Below are 18,844 nucleotides of genomic sequence, written 5' to 3'. Positions count from 1 at the left end.
TTGAGCTTTATGAGTGAAAGGGAAAGGAGAGAAAGGAAGGGATGTGGCAAAAAAGGATCATATAGACCTGTTTAGTGGATGGTCAGATATCGATGCTTCCTATAGTTTCTTTGCACAGCCATTTTAAGACCAGACGTAAAAATCTGAGTTGGCATGATCTGGTTTAAGTCTCTGATAGTTGACAAACTTGAGTAAAACATGCGTTCAGAGTGTGATCTAACTGCTTTTATTTAAATAGAACAAGACTTACTACTTGTTTTTCTAACATAATATAACCTATGGCTTGTAGAGTTAAAAGTTTTATTTTAACTAATGCAAAAATGTTGAATAAAACCTGTTGATAATTAGCAGTGGTTTTAAAATTAACATCTGACTTTAGTTTGACAATAGACGGACAAAAAGATTGGCCAAAAACTAACCTGGAGTCTTCTACTTATGAAAAATGCTCACAAAATGACATTACCCTAGAAAGAACATTAGGTTGTGCTCTTTCAATATCCATTCCATGACTGTTTTCTATTACCAGAAATATTTCCTGAGCAGCTTAATTTGCCAGTCTTCTAATCAAGAGAAATGTATGCAGCTGTCTTTAAGCCACCTGACCAGCAGTATGCAGCAAAAGGAATGTGCCATACACCCAGGGAACACTTTGATGATTCTGGCACTTTCTATGGAATCTCATTAAAAGGTCTTTAAACTGCTGGAATGGTTTGATGGAAAAAAATTTAAAACCATGACCTTTTAAAACCTGGGTTTATTCTGATGGCGGCAGCTGGCTCATATTTAAACCTGTGTATGGAAAATTGGGAGTTTTCTTTAAACCAGGATGCAGTCGTATTGATATTTTCAAAAATCAGAGCTTTGCCGGGATTGTGGAGCACATGTAAGCGTGGGTGGAGATGTGTTGTCATTTCTACACAATTACCGTGAGGCGACCTTAATCTAAAATTGTCTTAAATTCTGCTATTCCCGAACATCAGGGCATGTTCAACAATTGGATAGATAAAAATGTTGCCCCAAGTTCCTCCTAAACCCTCATACCTCTTAAATTAAAAGCTTTTATCTATGAGTTTTTACGAGCTACAGAAACGGTAGGGGATGAAACAAGTGAGAGCCAGTGATAATTACTGCAAAGCTGTTTGACCCAGGTTCCCGGTCCATTGATAGAAAAGTGCATACAGAGAGCGTAGGAGAGTGTTTAGAAGGCTGTAAAGCCACCCCCCTCTGTGCTCTCCTTATTCTGAAACCCTGTTGATCAGCATCAGCTACTCCCATCATCACTTACATGCTGAACCCTTTCGGCTGAAGGGGGTAGCAGCAGAGTCCAGGCAGGGGGCCAATTAGGCCTGTTGAATGGTTGCCACCATTTTACTGCTTACCAACGCAGCTCATAAAAAAAGGCTCTGCTCATAGATTTGTTCAACAGTGCTTAAATAGGCTATTGGTATAATTGGTGCAAATGCTGATTTAAATTCAACTTGCCATGTCGAAGCTCTAGCAGCACATAGTAAAAGTTATATGTAGTATTCCATTTTTCATCATTACATATGCCATAATTTTACTGGTACTTTGTTGTTACAAGTTTTACCTGACTTTTATCCTCTGTGTATTGGAGTAAATCATGTTCATAATACGTCTTTATTCATTTGTACAAACACTCACCCTGCATTTTTACTCATTGTAAGTTCAACTTTTAACATGTTATTGTGAAGTCATGTCCTATGCAACGTTGGTTCTAATAGTAGCCCTTTATGCAGCATTGAAGTTTGTACAAAAACAACCGTACCATTAGAAGGTTAACCATTTAGCACCCAGTGTATCATTTTGAGACAGGAAGTAAAAAGTGAAACAACTGCTAACTTTGTTAAAGAGGTAGAGGTCTCCAAAAAAAAAAAAAAAAAAAAATTGCGATGCTTGAAAATGTTTTGTTCATTTGATTTCGGCAATTATTTCTTGAATAATGTTAAAGTTTAAGGACAACACTTTAGTTTAAGCCTGTGTTGAGCTTAAATTTCATGTTATTTCAAGTTTCATGTTTTAAAAATTACTATATAGGCTAGCAGCAAAATTTTTATAACATGTTTTCTATTACATTTTATTTAATTTTGTTGTAAAAAAAAAGAGTCATATTTAATCAAATCTTTAATTTTGTCTCCTCAGCTGAACCTGTCGATGTACTAAAAGCGCTAGACTTCCAGAGTTCTCCAGAAGGAGTCCGGAAAACACCAGGGTTCTGCACAGTCCGGAGAGGATCCAAGCCCGACGTAGCATATAGAGTGACAAAAAACGCTCAGATCAGTGCTCCAACCAAACAGCTCTTCCCAGGTTGGTATAGATACTCTTTTGCCTCTTTTGGATGACTAGCAGTTTCATAAAACTACCAGAAACTTTCAAAAATACTTCAAGGCATCAGAAAGTATAAATGACCACCGTCTGTGATTGGCTGGGGTTGAGAGGACAGGAAATAGATGAATGGAAAATGCTGTTTAAGCAGTACTTTCTTTAAGAAGTAAACCAAAGGGTGTATACATAGTTAATGGAGTCAAGAGTACTTTCTATGGATAAAAAAAAAATAGTTAGAAAGTTTGGAGTTCGGTGGTTATGTCTTGGAGAGAAGCAAACGATTGATTACTTCTGAATCGAAAATTAGAATATCCAAAGCTACTAGCAGCAGTAGCTGTAACAATAATCCCATGAATGAAGAAGGCACAGCCAAGCGCATAAGCACTGAGGCAGGAGTATGTTATATGGAAAAGATACAGCAAACAAAGAACAAAAGGTTACTTATTTCCTGGTTGAGTTTAAGAAAGAAGCTCACTCATAGCTCACTTTTCTGGATAAAAAGTAATAAACGTTAAATGCACTAACTGATGTAAATCTACCTTCTGCCAATTTCCTTTGTCGCTAATAGATTAATTGAGACGCTGAATTGAAGCTATGTTTTTATGCATGGATATTATGAATCATGACGGATGTAATTAGAATTATACAGATGTGTTTACAGCCTGTTATTTTCTAGTTACTGGTACTAGCAGTAAAAAGAGTCCTGAACTGCCACGCCAATTTTTACATTCACAGCAGGGAGAAATTTTACCTGCACTAATTAAGTTTATTTGTTAACATTATTTTGCTTTTTTTTATTGTTTTAAACAGCAGCCATCTTTTTTAAATAGATTTGAATTCCTGAGCTCTGATCAGCACCAGCAGCACTGGAGAAACTGGGATTACACACAGTATTGGGAACAGAAAATATTAATACTTGAATATCACCCTGAGATATTAAATCATATTTAAGAACTGAGTTGGAAATGGTGAAATGTAGCATTCACCTACTTAAGCTCTTGGCAAATACCATGACAGGAAGTGTCATTGCTCTAATTCATTAATGATCTGGTTTAAAAAACAATTATGCATACCAAAATTGAAGTAACTAAGGAAATACTAAGATGATCTACACTTTAGGTCTTATGCAAAATAGAGAAAGTAAGAAAAGTTTGGTTTTGAGAGTAGAAAATGTACATACCAAAAAAAAGGATGTACATTTGTGGGGAGAGCTTCATCTTATGGAGGCCAGAGATGGGCCAATTGGAGACATGGACTAAAAATTGTCAATTGGTCACAAATAAATGAGTCAAACGTTCTTTATTTACATTTGTTTAATTTGCCAACATACTAAACGTAATAAATTAACATGGATAAACTTAATTTGATTACTTGCGACCAATTAATGCAACATATTTAAATTGGATCATCTGTTCTCTTTTTTCAATGTGGGATTCTCTTGTAGTCTCTTCTATCTATCTGCACTCAGATAGTGTCAAATCACAACAAACCTCGTTTTTTTTTTTTTTTTCCAGTAAGGCAGATGTCTCGCTACCATCACACTGCCTCTTTGTTTTTGAGTTTTTTCATACACACACTGCTGCTAGCGCCACAAAAGCATTTTTCTTACAAATGTGGCACCATTTAAAGGGGTATAAACACGCTTTCCAATAGAAGATTTATTGTCCAGAAACAATTTCACAACAAGAGGAAGAATTGACCAAACACATTTTTCCATACTTTTTGTGACAAGTTTACAAAGAATAAGAAGTAAAAATAGAGTCTGAATGTGTTGCCGTGGCATTTTTTTTTTTTTTTTTTTTTTTTTACAGATAGTTTCTAAAAACAGTAGCCATGGTATCTTCTTTAAAGATTTTTTTTGCATGGTAAAAATATTCTTAATATTTTACTTACTGAGAGTAATTAGGTATATGGCAAAGCCGTCTACACACAGTAAAAGTAGTGTTGCTGTAGGATGAGCAGAAGACTTAGTTTCTGTTTCTCTGTTGCATCCACCACTTTCTCTTAACCTTTTCATTTTAAAAACACAGATGGCTGCAGCTGCAACGCTGAAGTGTCTCCATCTGTTTCTTACTTGTTGTGCCAAAGTCTACGAGCATCTTTCTTTCTGTCTCCTGTTTTATCCCATTTGTTGGATGTTTTCAAAAAACCAAGTCTGCAGCATCCAACTTCAAAAAAAAAAAAAAAAAAAATGTTTTTCATGAGACATTAAACTCAACGAAGCACCAGGATCAAAAATTTGGAACAAAGGAATCTTGTTCCGAATCACCAGTTTCGCATGAATAATTCAATTAAATGGAAAAATTTAAGTCATTCTTGTTATTAAATCAATGTGTTGCAGAGCAGTCCTGTAAAGCTTTGTTTACTCTTTTTTTTTTAATTACACATGTGCAAGTGCTTACTGACATGCCACTCTCCATTCCTGTTTTCTTTTGTCACTTTCAGGAGGAGTTTTCCCTGAAGATTTCTCCATTTTGTTCACCATCAAGCCCAAGGCTAGACTCCAGTCTTTCCTTCTATCCATATACAACAAACAAGGCCTCCAGCAGCTGGGGGTGGAGGTGGGCCGGGCCCCCGTCTTCCTATACGAGGACCAGCATGGCAAGCCCACCCCAGAGGAATACCCTTTGTTCCGCTCCATCAACCTTGCTGATGGCAAGTAAGTGATTGCCTTTTCAGAAAAACAACACTGGAGGTAAAACCTGGGTGGTTGACTTTTGTGTGCTTCCAGAATCTCCCCTGTCCTGTGGTTTCGTCAGATCTAAATTGGGTTTTGAGTGTTGGAACCTTAAGTTTGTGGTGACGGCTCTCAGAACGAGAGCGGCACAAATTAAAGATCATTTCAGACATTTTTAATATGATTCATAGGTCATGTTTTATTTCAAACAAAACCAGTCTGCGCAAAGTATTTTCTCAAGCTCCTCTGGCTTGCTAAAGTGACTTACTACTCTGCAGATTAATTATTATCATGTGTTTGTTTAGTCATTAATAGCACATGGAACAAGTCAGACTGTAATGGCAGATAAATTGTAGCTAACAATATAATGACAGCCTTTGTTTTGTCTTGATAATTTACAGCCGCGGCGTAGCGATATGGTGCATTGGTGAGGATCCTTATGAACTGCATAGCTCCCTTGTGAAGCAAATTCAAACCACTATTAAAAGTTGCCATTAATCATTTATATAAATGGGACCAGAAATGCATGTAAATGTTTCCATGTGTGGATTCTGTTCTGTTAAAAAAAAAAAAAAAAATGTACATCACAAAATATATCTAAATGCAATGCTTTGGATAAATATTCATGTTCCCGTTTTCATATTTTTGTGACATTGCATCTGTACAATTTCAAGTGACTGACTTAGAATGTTGCATTGTTTTTAAACCTTTTTAAAAATAGAAATAAAAAGAGCGTTGGGGGAATTTGTATTGAAACCCCTTTAAGGTGAAACTTATCTCTAAATGAAACCCATCATCAAGGTGGATCTAAATCAAGGCTAAAACCCCTTTTGTTTAGAGATGCTTTTGAACAATATTAACTAAAATTCCATACATTTTAGTCTGGATTACAACTTTACTATGCCTCTGCTATGTAATCCCTTCTTCTTTTTTAGTTTTTATTTTGTGAAACACTTTGAATGGCTTCACAAAATAAATGTGCTACACACATAGACTTGCCTTGCTTATCTTAATCAATTCAATTTTAAAATCACCTAACTAACAAGTGAACAACCATAGGCGTATCAAGACGTGACCTTTCATCTAAACTGTAGCTTGGACGCCTTTGGTCAGAGAGAAGGGCAAAGGATTGACGGTAAATAATTACTCTAACTAAATAAATGAGTTTGTTATTCAATTTTGAGTATTTTGACAATTTTTGGTGATTCAAAGTGCTTTGCGTGATGTCAATTAATGAGAGTCAACTCTAAACATATGGGTTTTTAGTCTTGATTTAAAAGAACTCATTGTTTTGTAGATTTCTTGATGTCTGTTCCAGATTAGCAATGCATAAAAATTAAATGCTCCTTCTCTATGCTTGGTTCTGGGGATGCAGAGCAGACCAAAAGTTTTTATATCGTATTTTGGTGCTAAGCCATTCAGTGAACAGAACTAGTTTAAGGTCTGATCTGAGCTACAGGGGGCAGAGTAAAGACTTAGGAACTGGGTTTCCTAGCTATAATGAGGACACAAGCAACTTGTATGTTTTTAGGCAGAACTGTGAAGACACTGCTGCAGTATTCAACTGAACCAGAGATAAATGCATGGAGGAGTTTCTCAAGATCTTGTTGGAACATTAATTCTTTAATCCTGGAAATGTTCTTAGGGTGTCTTTAAGTGTCTCTGAAAACTCCAATCTGAGTCCATCACTCTACCCAGATTTTGGGCCTGTTCTGTAGCTTCTAGCTGTAATACTCGGAAACTACTCTGCAATAGCTAGTGGTAGCTGTGTGGTGACTCTTGATCGTTCCTCATTATGTCCAAAGATAATAACATCAGTTTCGTTTCTGTTCAGCTGGAGAAAGTTTTGGCACATCCACACATTGATTTGTTCTAAACATCTGTCCAGGTTCGAAGTCACCTGGTGACTTTGTAAGGTAAAGTTAAACATTTTCACCAAAGCTGAATAAATGTGTAGGATCTTTCAGTAACATCAGCAACATGTGGGTAGGTCTAATAGTAGTCATGACATCAATGTTAGTTGGTAATTGTCTTATATTATATTACTAGTTATTAACTTATACCATGGGGGTTGTAGTTCCAATGCAAGTCCATTTCTCGTTTTTTTATTTCTTTTTTTTTTTTAAAGTTTGACAGGTATAGTTTTGCATGCTCCTTTACATAAAGTACTTTGAAGTAGTTGCTTATGGGGTAATACTTTCTGGCACACCATTTCGAATGGGCTTTATACAATCTTTTCTGTAATTCTACGAAAAGACTATCCCTTACACTTTAATGTCTAAGTGACCGTTTTAGAATGAGTTTAATAGCTTTCTTTTGTTGCAGCCTAAATGGACATTTAATGACACAGATAATTGCAAACGTCCTGTCTTATAATTGCCTTGCAGATCAGACCACTTTTCAGTGTCATTAACGTTTTCCTCTCTGTGACTCACATCCTTGTTTTAACTGGACTGCGTCCACAGCTCGCAGCAGATTACCTGACGTACAGAATAAGAACTACCCTTGCCAGTTTATTTTGTCTTTAGACTCGGTCTCCATCAGTTGCAGAGCAAGAGTAATACAAAAAAAAAAAAAAAAAATGACAGCTGGTTGTATAAAATTTGCCTCATTCTGTTCGCTGCTGTTCTCACAGTGGTTGGTCAACCACTGTCCGATGTGTTAACATTTGTCAGTTCCTGTTTTAGAAGCTGTTGAACTGTACAACAAACTGCACTAAAGTGCCTTTAAACTCAGAACTCAGAATCTTTTCAGAACTTGTGCCTTTTTCCACTTGCTTGTCTGGACTAAATGCAAATATGAATTTGTCTTTGAAGGTTTTTTTGCAGGTGGAAAGAGGTTCTACGGAAGTGGGTTAGCTGTTGAGCAGATCTCTACGTTCTGCCAAGCATAGCTAACAAATCCTCCCTTTAAAAATCCAAAGTCGCATTATGACAGCTCATATTAAGATAAATTAAACAAGCTGGGCATGACCACTTAACACTTGGCAAACCAAAGGCTTGTCCCTACTGTGTAGAGCGGTAAAAAAAAACTTCTCTTCATGTCTGTACACAACATTTTATTGATAACCTTATGATTGATCTGGAGCTTTGGACAAACTACCAGACAGATTTTGTTTCACACACTGAGACGGCTGTTTTTCATCTACCGGCTGGCTCTTGTATTTTAAAAAGTAGGAAAGCAAAAAAAAAAACCAAAAAAAAAAGGAATATTCCCTGATCAGTGTGTGAATGTGTGTGTGAATGTGACTGAATGTAGATTTGAAGTCCTCTGAACTAGATAAAGTGTTATGCAAGTACTATTCTCTTAGTTCACAATTTCTGACCTTTCATTTTGCTGCACAGATGGCACAGAGTCGCTATCAGCGTTGAGAAGAAGAGCATCACCGTCTTTGTGGACTGTAAGAAGAAGCTGACCAAAGCGCTTAAAAGAAGTGACCAAGCCGTGATCGACACTGAAGGCATTACAGTCTTTGGTACCAGAATCTTGGATGATGAAGTCTTCGAGGTAAATTTGAATTTTAGACTCTTGGTGTAACTGTAAGCGTGTTCTATTTTAACAATGGAAAATGCATCTGGGGGCATAACTGAGTGATGCCTTTTATAGTGTGAAGACTTAAAGGTTTTGTTTTTATTTAACTGTAAAAGGTATTAGACTTGTCCTGGGCGTATCCCAGTGACGGCTGGAGATAGGCGGCAGCCCCTGGGTGACGCTTCATGGATATATAATGGATGTTTAGATAATCTGGACTGATGACAAATGATCAAAATTAAACTAAGAAGATTCAACCTCTTAATAGCCTGCATGTGTGGAGCGCTTCTGACTTTTGAAGAAAACAGTGCACATATTTGTGACAATGGGGTTGCAAAGACAATCTGTTAGCAATCTGTTAGCAATCTATTTACAGTATATGCTGATGGAAATGTTTTTTTTTTCTTTTTTTTTCCCACAATTGTAGTTATTATTGTTGTTTTTTTGGGTGTAACCAGAAAGGATACATGTAAAAGTAATTTAGGGATATAACTCAGCTAACGTAGCATGGTTCTATAACACTTGAAAAGATTTAAGATTTAAGATTTAAGACCACTTCGGGACTTCAGATACTGAACTATTTAATAAATTAAATGTGTGGTTGACTTTTATGCCAGCATTTACTAGATACTTGTTAACGTTGGTTACAGTTGAAAGAATAATCCTTTTATTTACAGCTACCAGTTCAGACAAGAAGAAATTAGACATTTTTGTTCAGAGTCCAAACATTTCAGTGACACGTTTAAAGGCTATAGATTTTAGATTTTTTTTATTTTATTTGGTTTTTAATACCACTCAGTGGTGAATTTTATTGGCCAGAACAACAATGTTGGATTTGGTTGCATGTTTCATAAAAGGCCTCTTGCACAGTGTGTTATTCATTATGTTATTCTAACCCTCAGCACAGACTGACTTGTTTTAAATACTTGACTAGCACAGAAGACAGAAGTCTGCTTTCAGAATATTTCGTAATATTATTTAAATATTTAGAGCACAATGGTTAGAATGGAAATCTGGACCGTGCAGAATTATGCGTTTGGCTTTGTGAGGGAGTTTGCATATGTGTGGACTGAACAGGTAGCATCTTGCTGAGTGGAAAATGTGAGCTAAATGCTACCATAGGAAACAGATCCTCTTTGATGTCACTGCACATGGAATGCATGCAAAGTGGAGCAGCATGCAAGATGTTAGCTTCTGGGTCAGAGATGAAGACAGCTGAAAATGCTGATGCCACTTTTCATCGCGAGCAACATGAGATCGCAAAGTTGAATTTGATTTAAAACTTTGTTTTGTACATATCATATAGATTTACTGTAATAAGGCAAATTACTTATAGGAAACGAGGGTGGGTGATTCAGTTAATTAGAAAATGAGAAAATAATCGCAGCCCTTGGTTTTTCTACTGTTAATTCAGGATGGGGCTGCTTTGCTCTTGGAAAGCTCATTGTTTAAAGACCTATTACACTAAATAGTGTAAATTGCAGAGTAATTTGTTTTGCTCCTCTTAGAACCTTTAAAAGGAAACTGCCATGTTTTGTTCCAAGAGTTTAGGCTTTTCACATGTTGCAAAATGGTGTTAATTAGTGTTTAAGATAAAAGAAACCACAAATCCTGACAAATTCTAAGCTAATTATTTTCATATTAAGTAGGGTATTTTTGGCATTGCTGATTACAAAATGATTATGGATAATCCAGATATATTCCTTATCTTTTATTTGTAGTTGGATAGTTGTTGTATATCCAGCTTTATGAAAACTTGCCTTAGCCAGGGGTTCAGTTTATACTTTTTACACTCACTGTGTCTGTATCTCTTCTCATCTATACATTTGAGAGTTAAAATCTTACACAGTTGTAAAATTCTCTGTTTTAAGTTAAGTAAAAGTGTAAAATATTATGGACATATGCTTTGATACATAAATTAGGAATTATCCTCTGTTGTTTCCTTTTTTGTTGAATTCAAAGCTACCAAACACGGTTTAGAGGCTCTGCATCACATTCAGGGTTTGTTACATTTAATTACTGAACTTTCTTTGCATTGTAGTTCTGCATCTCTGCTGCTGACGTTATTAAACATGTGCTGATCTTCTCTTCGTCAGGCTCCTGCGAGCTTGAAATAGCTTTTATATTTCTATCTGAAGCAGTCTATCCTTGGGCTTTTAGTCTTATATCAATGCATATTAACAATTCTTAAAACTGTTTTCAAGCTGTTTTCCGAGAAGAATTGTTTGTAGTGGAAAAATCCTACGAAAAAAGATGCTTGCTATTACTTTGTTGTTAGGTTGTAATTACTGAGCCTCACAGGTAATTTCTCTATTAAACTCCTTTAGGCATTGAGCAGATATCTGCCCTGCTGCAGGCTGGAGGAAGGTTTGAGCAGAGTGTGCTTAGTCCTCCTGGCCTGAAGAGCACAGATGTTTAAGAGATACGCTCACTGACCCTTCCCCTAAGTGCTACAGCTCTCCACCTCCCTTACACCCAACATCCCTGTTTTTTCTCCAACTTTTAAAGAATATTTTGAAGTTAACATAATATATAGTTCTCATTTTAATCTAAGCTGTCTGTTTTTTGTTGTTGTTGTTTGTTTTGTTTTGTTTGGAGTGAATGTCAGTCTGTATGTCTCGGTGAAGAGGAGGAGGAAAGGGAGGTTCTCTATTAAAGGAAGATATTTTGTTCATGTGCCTGTTGTTACTGCAGAGTGGATCGGTCCAAAAATGCTGTCCCTGGAGCAGGACAGACCCTGGCAGCAGAACAGCAAGAGCCTGACGGGCTCCAAACCGTAAATGAATCATTGTTTACAGTTTATAGTTGAGTTGGCAGGAAGGCAAACATAACGACTGTTTCTCATATGCCTCGGTCACGCGCTTTTGTTTCAGATACAGTTAATTGAAATATTTATATTTAGTTCAGAATGCCTCTATTCATCATTTGATATTTTTTTATGTATTTTTGGAAACTGTGTGCGAGATGCCAACACAAATTAGTGAGAGGATTATAAGTTTTTTTGTTTTTTCTTTTGTTGTTTTTATTACTTGTAAAACCAGAAAAGTGTGTCATGCATTCATGTCCAGTCCCCTAAATACATCTAAATACACAATCTGTGTATTTAGATGTATTTTTATGCTGATACATCTAAATAATATTTGAATAATCCAGAAAATGGTAACATACATCTCATCGTTTGTTTAGAGCTATTTTCCCACTGGAAGGTAAAGTGAGGCAACCAAAGTCTCAAGTCTTTCAGTTTTCTCTTTGATTTTGCCTGTATTTAGCCACATCAATCTCTGGCCATCTTTCCCGTCCCATCAAAACACCACCATTTTATAACTAGGGATTGTTTGTTCAGCATGTTATTCACTGTTCGGTTTCCACTAACCTTAGGATTCTCAGGTACAACAAAAAGTTCAGTTTGGGTGCACGCCAAGAACGAGGTTATTGTTGAAATAAAGCCGTAAGAAACCTCCTCTGCAGTCCTTAGATGTTAATGTTTGGTACATTTTAAGCCGTGCCATATTGTTTCTATTTTCAAATGGTGGATTTAGATGTATAAAGCTTGGTATTGTTTTAGAACCTAAGCCTGCTTTCAGTTTCTCCTTAACCTTATTCCTGACCGGCCTGTTGTGCTCATTGGACTCATCATGCTGTTTGTTCCCTCCTGTTCTCTAACAACCCCCTGATGCCTTTGCAGAACCGTTTTATTCATAACAAGATTAGCTTACACACATGCAAACTATTTTCATTAAAACCATTCGAAAGGTCAAGGGGGACGAATGCAACTGCAGGTTTGTTCAAAACAAGCCAATTTCTGAAAACTCACTAACAATTTAGTTTACTTGTTTGCTTTCTGACATAAATGTTATTCTTTTTTTTTTTACTTTAAACCTTACTGAAATACACTGCTCAAAAAAATAAAGGGAACACTCAAATAACACATCCTAGATCTGAATGAATGAAATATTCTCATTGAATACTTTGTTCTGTACAAAGTTGAATGTGCTGACAACAAAATCACACAAAAATCATCAATGGAAATCAAATTTATTAACCAATGGAGGCCTGGATTTGGAGCCACACAAAATTAAAGTGAAACGTTCCCTTTATTTTTTTGAGCAGTATATATATTGACTATAATAAGTAACAGTTGAGGCGCATTAGAACCAAGGTGATTCCCAAAACCATTTCCTGACATTAAGGTGCTGAGAAAGCAAAGATAAATAAACCTAACCAGCAAGCAGGTGGTTCAAGTACTTCAACAATCTTGTGAGCTACTGGGAGGGAACATGTTTGAACATTCAAAGGCTACCAGATATTGTACACCCGCAGTGCTTGAAAAGAAATGTTATTCTTGTGTTGACAGCAAAGGCTGAATTTGACAGACCACTGGAAGAAATCTGGGGGATATTACACTGTTGTACCGTTTCTGTGTTCACTTCCTCCTGGTTAATTATTTTCCCTCTTATGTTTTAAATTTTCCATCTGTTCCTTTGTTCTTTCAAGATGAGAGGGACTGGTGAAGAATGATTTTTCTCATAAAATGTCATGTCTTATTTTGTTTTGTTTTTTTGATTTACAGTGTGTAAATGAAATGCATATACCGTGTATTTCTATTGTTAGTGCTCGCCATAGTAGTGAATAGAGAGCAGAGCATTTTAACTGAAGTGTTGCTAAAGGGATCCGGTGTGCTTATGTGGTCTGCTTTCAGAATTGCAAAAAAAGATTGGACTTTAGTTTTTTATTACTGATCAATACTGGAAAGTGTGAAATCGTCCAATTTCAGCTTTCTAGGGGCATCTCTACCCGAAATGTAACACCACCAGTGGTTTGTTGAAGTCAGCTGTATTGAAAAGAGAACCTTTGAGTCAATGAGAGGAAAAAGTACTTTAGAGGTCTGAAAAGACATTCCTGTTATTACTCTATTTATCAGGCTCTCCTGGAAGCAGACCAGCACACACCTCTCCACCCTACAAACATAAATACAGAAGGACAAACACTCTACAAGCCAAAGAAAGGCGTTTAATTTCTTCTCGTCTCAGTAAAACTCATCTCTGCTGATTAAGTTTTTAAGTCCAATATGTTCTTAATTTCCTAGAGTCAAGGAAGAAACCACATATTTGTTTATGCCTCTAAATTAGTCCAGTAAAGACATGATTAAAAAAAAAAAAAAAAAAAGTTTTGCACCTCCACCCGTTTTATGATCTGGTGCCAGCAGGAGGTGTCTGCATCCAATCAAAGTCAGATCTTCATTTTTCACTTTTGGTTAACTTGACCATGGAGGCTCATGAATTGCTTCTTGTAGCACAAACTGCACTCACCTCCTGCTGGCAATCAAAAACACATTTTTGACTCTCTAGTAACAAACCATTTTCAGAGACAAATTTTATAGTCAGCTGGGCACTTGTAAAAAATATATATATATAAAAATAAAGACCCTTTGCTTTCTGCTTTTCCACCCATTGTGATTAATATCTTCTAGGTCCTCTTTGTGAGTCAGGAAGGATCCTCCTCACAGCAGGCGTCCAAAATACCACAGCCCAGCAATAATAAAGCTTTGTCTATGTGCTTCCATAAACTTTTGAGATTATAATCAAATGTGAAATGAGCTTCAGGAACAAACGGGAGGCTGTTTATTCTCCACTGTTTATTCTCTGTCGCGCATGAAACAGTTGCTTTCTCTTTGAGTGAAGTGTAACTAGATCCACCTTATTCATTTGTGCCTCAGCCGAGAGTTGACAATGTCGAGACATGTTGTAGTCGCGGGAAAACACATTAATGTGTTTATTGAAGTGCATCCGTGACAGGATAATTTATCCCACTACGCATGGAATAGCGTCGGGCAGATTGAGCACGTTGCTGCAGATCATTCCTGGGATTCCGCGGAGGAACGTGAACAGATGCCAAAAAGATGTGCAGCCTGACCCAGACGTGAACGTCAACAAAATGAACTGAGATATGCACAAGGAAGTCAGAGGGATGAAAGGAAAAGCAGAGGGAGGCATGGGATGAGGGTTCCACCAGGGAGTGTGGGATTGACTGAATCATTGCGAGGCCCAGGGAACCGTCCTGTGCGTGTGGTCTCGCTGTCGATTTTAATTAGCATATGTTGTTCTTGTAATGACTGCATGTGTGCTTAACACAGAAACCTTTGTTTAAAAGAGGAAAGCTCTAAGAATAAGATGCTTCTACCCAGACTTACAGAGAGGACAGGTTTTAGAAAAAGGGTGAAGCAAACAGAACTCATGCCAGCTCCAGTGTGTCTCTGTTTTATCACTCCCGTCTTTTCTTGTCTTTGATTTATACATTTTATGAGAAAAATAATAATAAACTGTAGGCTGCTCTATGACATCTACTCTGTTATTACTTTAACACATTTTGTTTTTCAGCTGTTGATTCTGTTGCATAAGAACGTTTTTCAAGTGCACCTCTTTCACAAATGTTTGTCTCCAGTGCAACAAACTGCCTTCAAAAATAAGGCATGCATTGGTGGAAAATTGGCCCTCAGTCTAATTTCAGCTGTGTTACAAATGTGTGAGGAGTTTCTTAGAAAACATTAGTAAAAAATTCAGCATCGTGAAGCTCAAGAAAGACAGCCATTGTAGTCGTAGTTATGGTTTTAAAATTATATCCCAATCTTTGAATATCTCAGAGCACGGCTCAATCCATCATCCCAAAGTGGAAAGGGAAGGACACAGCGGTAAATCTACTGTCCGTCCACCTAAACCGACAGGCCAAGAAAGAGAGCATTAATCAGAAAAGCAGCCAGGAGCCCTGTGGTTACTCAACAGGAGCTGCAGAGATGCATAGCCCAGGTAGAACAATCTGTTGACAGGTCAACTATCAGTCACACAGTCCATGAGTTTCATGGATGCATGGCAACCGTTCTACAGATACCCGATTTACAGTTTTCCAAAAACCCTCCAGAGGACAAATCAAAGGAAAAGAGTTGACACTAAAAACACGATGTTTTTAGAACATGAATCACGGTGGTGGCAGCATTATGCTGGGGGGAAGCTTTTCTTCAGCAGGCACTAGGAAGTAAGGCAGAGCTTATTGGAGTTTATGGAGTTAAATGCAATGCAACCCTTGGGGAAACTTTATTTGTTGATTTACATTGAAGTTTTCCTTAATGTGACTCACTGTCACTGTTAAAATGTATGGTACTGTAACAATACAGACTCATAAACAAACATACAGCAGAGAGACTGCTGAATTCTAAAGTAACGTGAAGGATTGAAGTGATAAAATGACACATCTGTTTTCAACCGAAGAGGACTGATCTGAACTGACTCCCCCTGCACAAACCCAAAAGCTTAATGAATCTGTGTTTAGTTTAAGTTGGCCTAACACTACTCAGGTCTACTGGTTACATATGATGTGAGTGCAGAGCGATGGGTATTTAATGCGTTCCAGAGATCTAAGCTTATACAGATGTTGCCTCCTGTAATTTAATGCACTCTGCATGTATGTGCTTCCTCCTAAAGGGGGCCACCCGGGCCGTGTCCTCTCTTTGCTTTCCCAGTGTTATTTTGCACATTTTTATCACTTAGGTGGAATCCGAAAGATCTGAACAAAGGTAGATGGATATTATTAGCGTTCTTAAGATGGAAGGAAAAGCACGTACCGGTTTTGCTGTAAATCCTCACGATACCATCATGGAAAATATGCCTTTCTAACAGTTGGGAGAGGAGATCTAATTTCCTTTTCCATAGGCTCATGAAAAACAGACGGCTTCAGATAAGTACAGACTTTGGATATTTGTCTGCTGAGTGCAGGGTCTTGCCAACCTTAATGATGGAGTAAGGGTAACTGTAGCATAGTTCTTTTTAAAAGCTTTCAGACTCCCCTACAGCCTCGACACAATCTATAAAGCTTGATCTAATTAATAGTCAAGAGACTACTGTCTTTAGCATTCGACATCCGCCTTGTTTTTTTTATTGTCTCGTTTTATTACCGTCATGCTGGTGAAGACCTTGGGCAGTGAAGCCAAAGGGAACAGGAGCAACCCTGTTATGCTTTCTGAGTTTCCCCCATTTTTTTCTCCAGCGTTTTATAGCTTTTGATGCTTGACTGTGTCGGTGGAGCAGCAAAGTCAAAAAAGTCCACGTCAGTGCCAGTTATCATCACCGGCTGACTCGCTGCTTCTGAATTTGTGAATCAGATCTTCTGGATTTTCTTCTGTAGCTGTACTTATCTAAACTGCATGCCTGTGATACGCATTTCAGCGGCGACTCCCCAGTGGATAATTTGGAGGAAATCAAAGAGAGAAAGAACAGCTGGCTATGCTCCTGCAGTAGGCTGACCAGTCGGAGCAGACTGGGCTGAAATGAAATGAGACATTCAAGGATTGACCAGGAGCCATGCAGCAATGAACAGTTCCTTTTCCGTTTAGCTCTTCATTTCATCACATTACAAACATAAACTTTACTTTATTGGAATTTTATGTGGCACACCAACATAAAACAATCGTCCAGTTTTAAAGTGGGACAAAATTGGCATGTTTTCAAAGTGTTTTACTAACAGAAATCCCAAAATAAAATCCAATGGAACCAACTGCCTTTAAAAGTCAACTAATCAGCTAATAAAACCCCCTTGAGGGTAATTGTTCTGTGAAGGCTTCGGAGACGTTTTACAAAACATTAGTGAACAATCTGCATCATAGAAACCAAGAACACGTCAGTGATAAAATTGTGAAAAACTAAAGCAGGTTTCAAACATTTGTTTTTTGTACATCTAATTGGACATTCTTCAGTCCATCAACCAGGAAGAGAATCTGATGTCGACACTGCAAAGCAACCAAAACAGTTACACATCTAACATGGGAAGAAGATTTAAAAGGAACGTTTTGACCAACACTTCAACCCTACGTGTGGCAGAAAAGTTAAAATCCCTTTTGGTGAAACTTGGTGGTGGCAACATCATTCTGTAGGATGACTGTTTGGAGCAGGAACACTTAAACTGAACATAGTTGATGGAAAGATGGACGTAACTATAACTACAGGTTAATATTGGGGCGTAAACCAATCAGAAGATGGAAAAGTCATTCACTGAGGTTCACCTTCCAGCGTCACATCCTGAGGTTCAGTGAAATTGTTCAGATCTAGAGTCAAAAACCTTCGGAAGCCAAAGAGATACTTTGACATTTGATTCTCCAAATTCAGACCTTGATTTATTTTGAAAAAGTTGAATTTTCTAGTAATTTACTTTATAGTTGTTCAAATCAGGAGTGACATAAAAGCAACTGGATAGATCCACCTTTTGTAAAGTTGTTGTAATATAACTAATGTTTTATATATATATATATATATATATATATATATATATATATATATATATATATATATATATATTTGAAAGCATATTCTAGGACATACTGTACCATCCAAAATAGTAAAATAGTCGGATGTGTAGTTCTACAATCTTCAATGTTAATAGGAATGGTAACTCCAGGATTCCTATTATTATCATGGATATTCATTCAGTTCCGACAAGTTTATCCATGTATGAACTCGGTTTAAAACAATGTTAGAACTGCGTTTGGAGTGGAAATAAAATCTTTTGGTGTTTTGTTTCTTAGCTTGTCAGGTTTGTCGCTCATTTTTACCTCTAACTTGATTCTCGTGCTGACGTGGTTAAAGCTCAGAGCTCCATATTGAAGACATTTTCCAAACCAAACCAAGCTGGGGAAAAAAAATCACATTTCTGAGAAGAAAATTAAATAAATGACACCACAGATCATCTCACAGCCTTGTGGTGGATATTGGCTGTAAATTAACCAACAGAATCGTTGCTTATCTTTGCAGCCACAGAGGATAAATAATAACCTTTATGAGGGATTTTTTTACGTGCCTCCACTGACTCACCTTTCCTTTTTTTTTTTTTTTTTCCCCAGGGTGACATTCAGCAGCTGTTGATATTGTCAGATCCCAGAGCCGCCTATGACTACTGTGAACACTACAGCCCTGACTGTGGAGCACCCAGCCACCATGACACCCCACAGGCCCAGGAACCAGAGGAAGAGGTCAGCGTCTGTGGTTTGATTTGTTAAAATATGGATCAGAATCATACCAGGATCCTATAGGAAGACGATGTCAGGGAGAAGTGTGGCAGTTGCGAGTTGTAGGCAGGATAATGTTTCATTCTCTCACATGGCATGGACAGAAAAGACCACAGTTCACTGATCATCCCATGAATTTTAAAACTGTTCTAATTGTTTTTTTTTTGTTTTTTTTTGTTTCTGTTTTTTTTTTTTTTTTTGGGGGGGGGGGGTTTCGGATGTTTGGAAAAAAAAAAAATAAAAAT

At 37.3% G+C, this 18,844-nt stretch overlaps 1 protein-coding gene across 1 annotated transcript in view; it reads left to right on the top strand.

Annotated features, from left to right (window-relative positions):
* Positions 1–18,844, top strand: part of LOC106964967 (collagen alpha-1(XI) chain-like) — a 105,178-nt gene that overhangs the window by 9,002 nt on the left and 77,332 nt on the right. The window contains exons 2-5 of the mRNA XM_015060790.1: positions 2,161–2,325; positions 4,789–5,002; positions 8,365–8,527; positions 18,435–18,563. Coding sequence (XP_014916276.1) covers positions 2,161–2,325; positions 4,789–5,002; positions 8,365–8,527; positions 18,435–18,563 — 671 coding nt within the window. The remainder of the gene's footprint in view (positions 1–2,160; positions 2,326–4,788; positions 5,003–8,364; positions 8,528–18,434; positions 18,564–18,844) is intronic.

Source organism: Poecilia latipinna, unplaced genomic scaffold, assembly GCF_001443285.1.
Source record: "Poecilia latipinna isolate Pla-1442-1.1 unplaced genomic scaffold, P_latipinna-1.0 Scaffold1743, whole genome shotgun sequence".
Lineage (NCBI taxonomy): Eukaryota > Metazoa > Chordata > Actinopteri > Cyprinodontiformes > Poeciliidae > Poecilia > Poecilia latipinna.
Note: the sequence above shows the minus strand (reverse complement) of the source record. Positions and strands in the feature narration are given on the sequence as shown.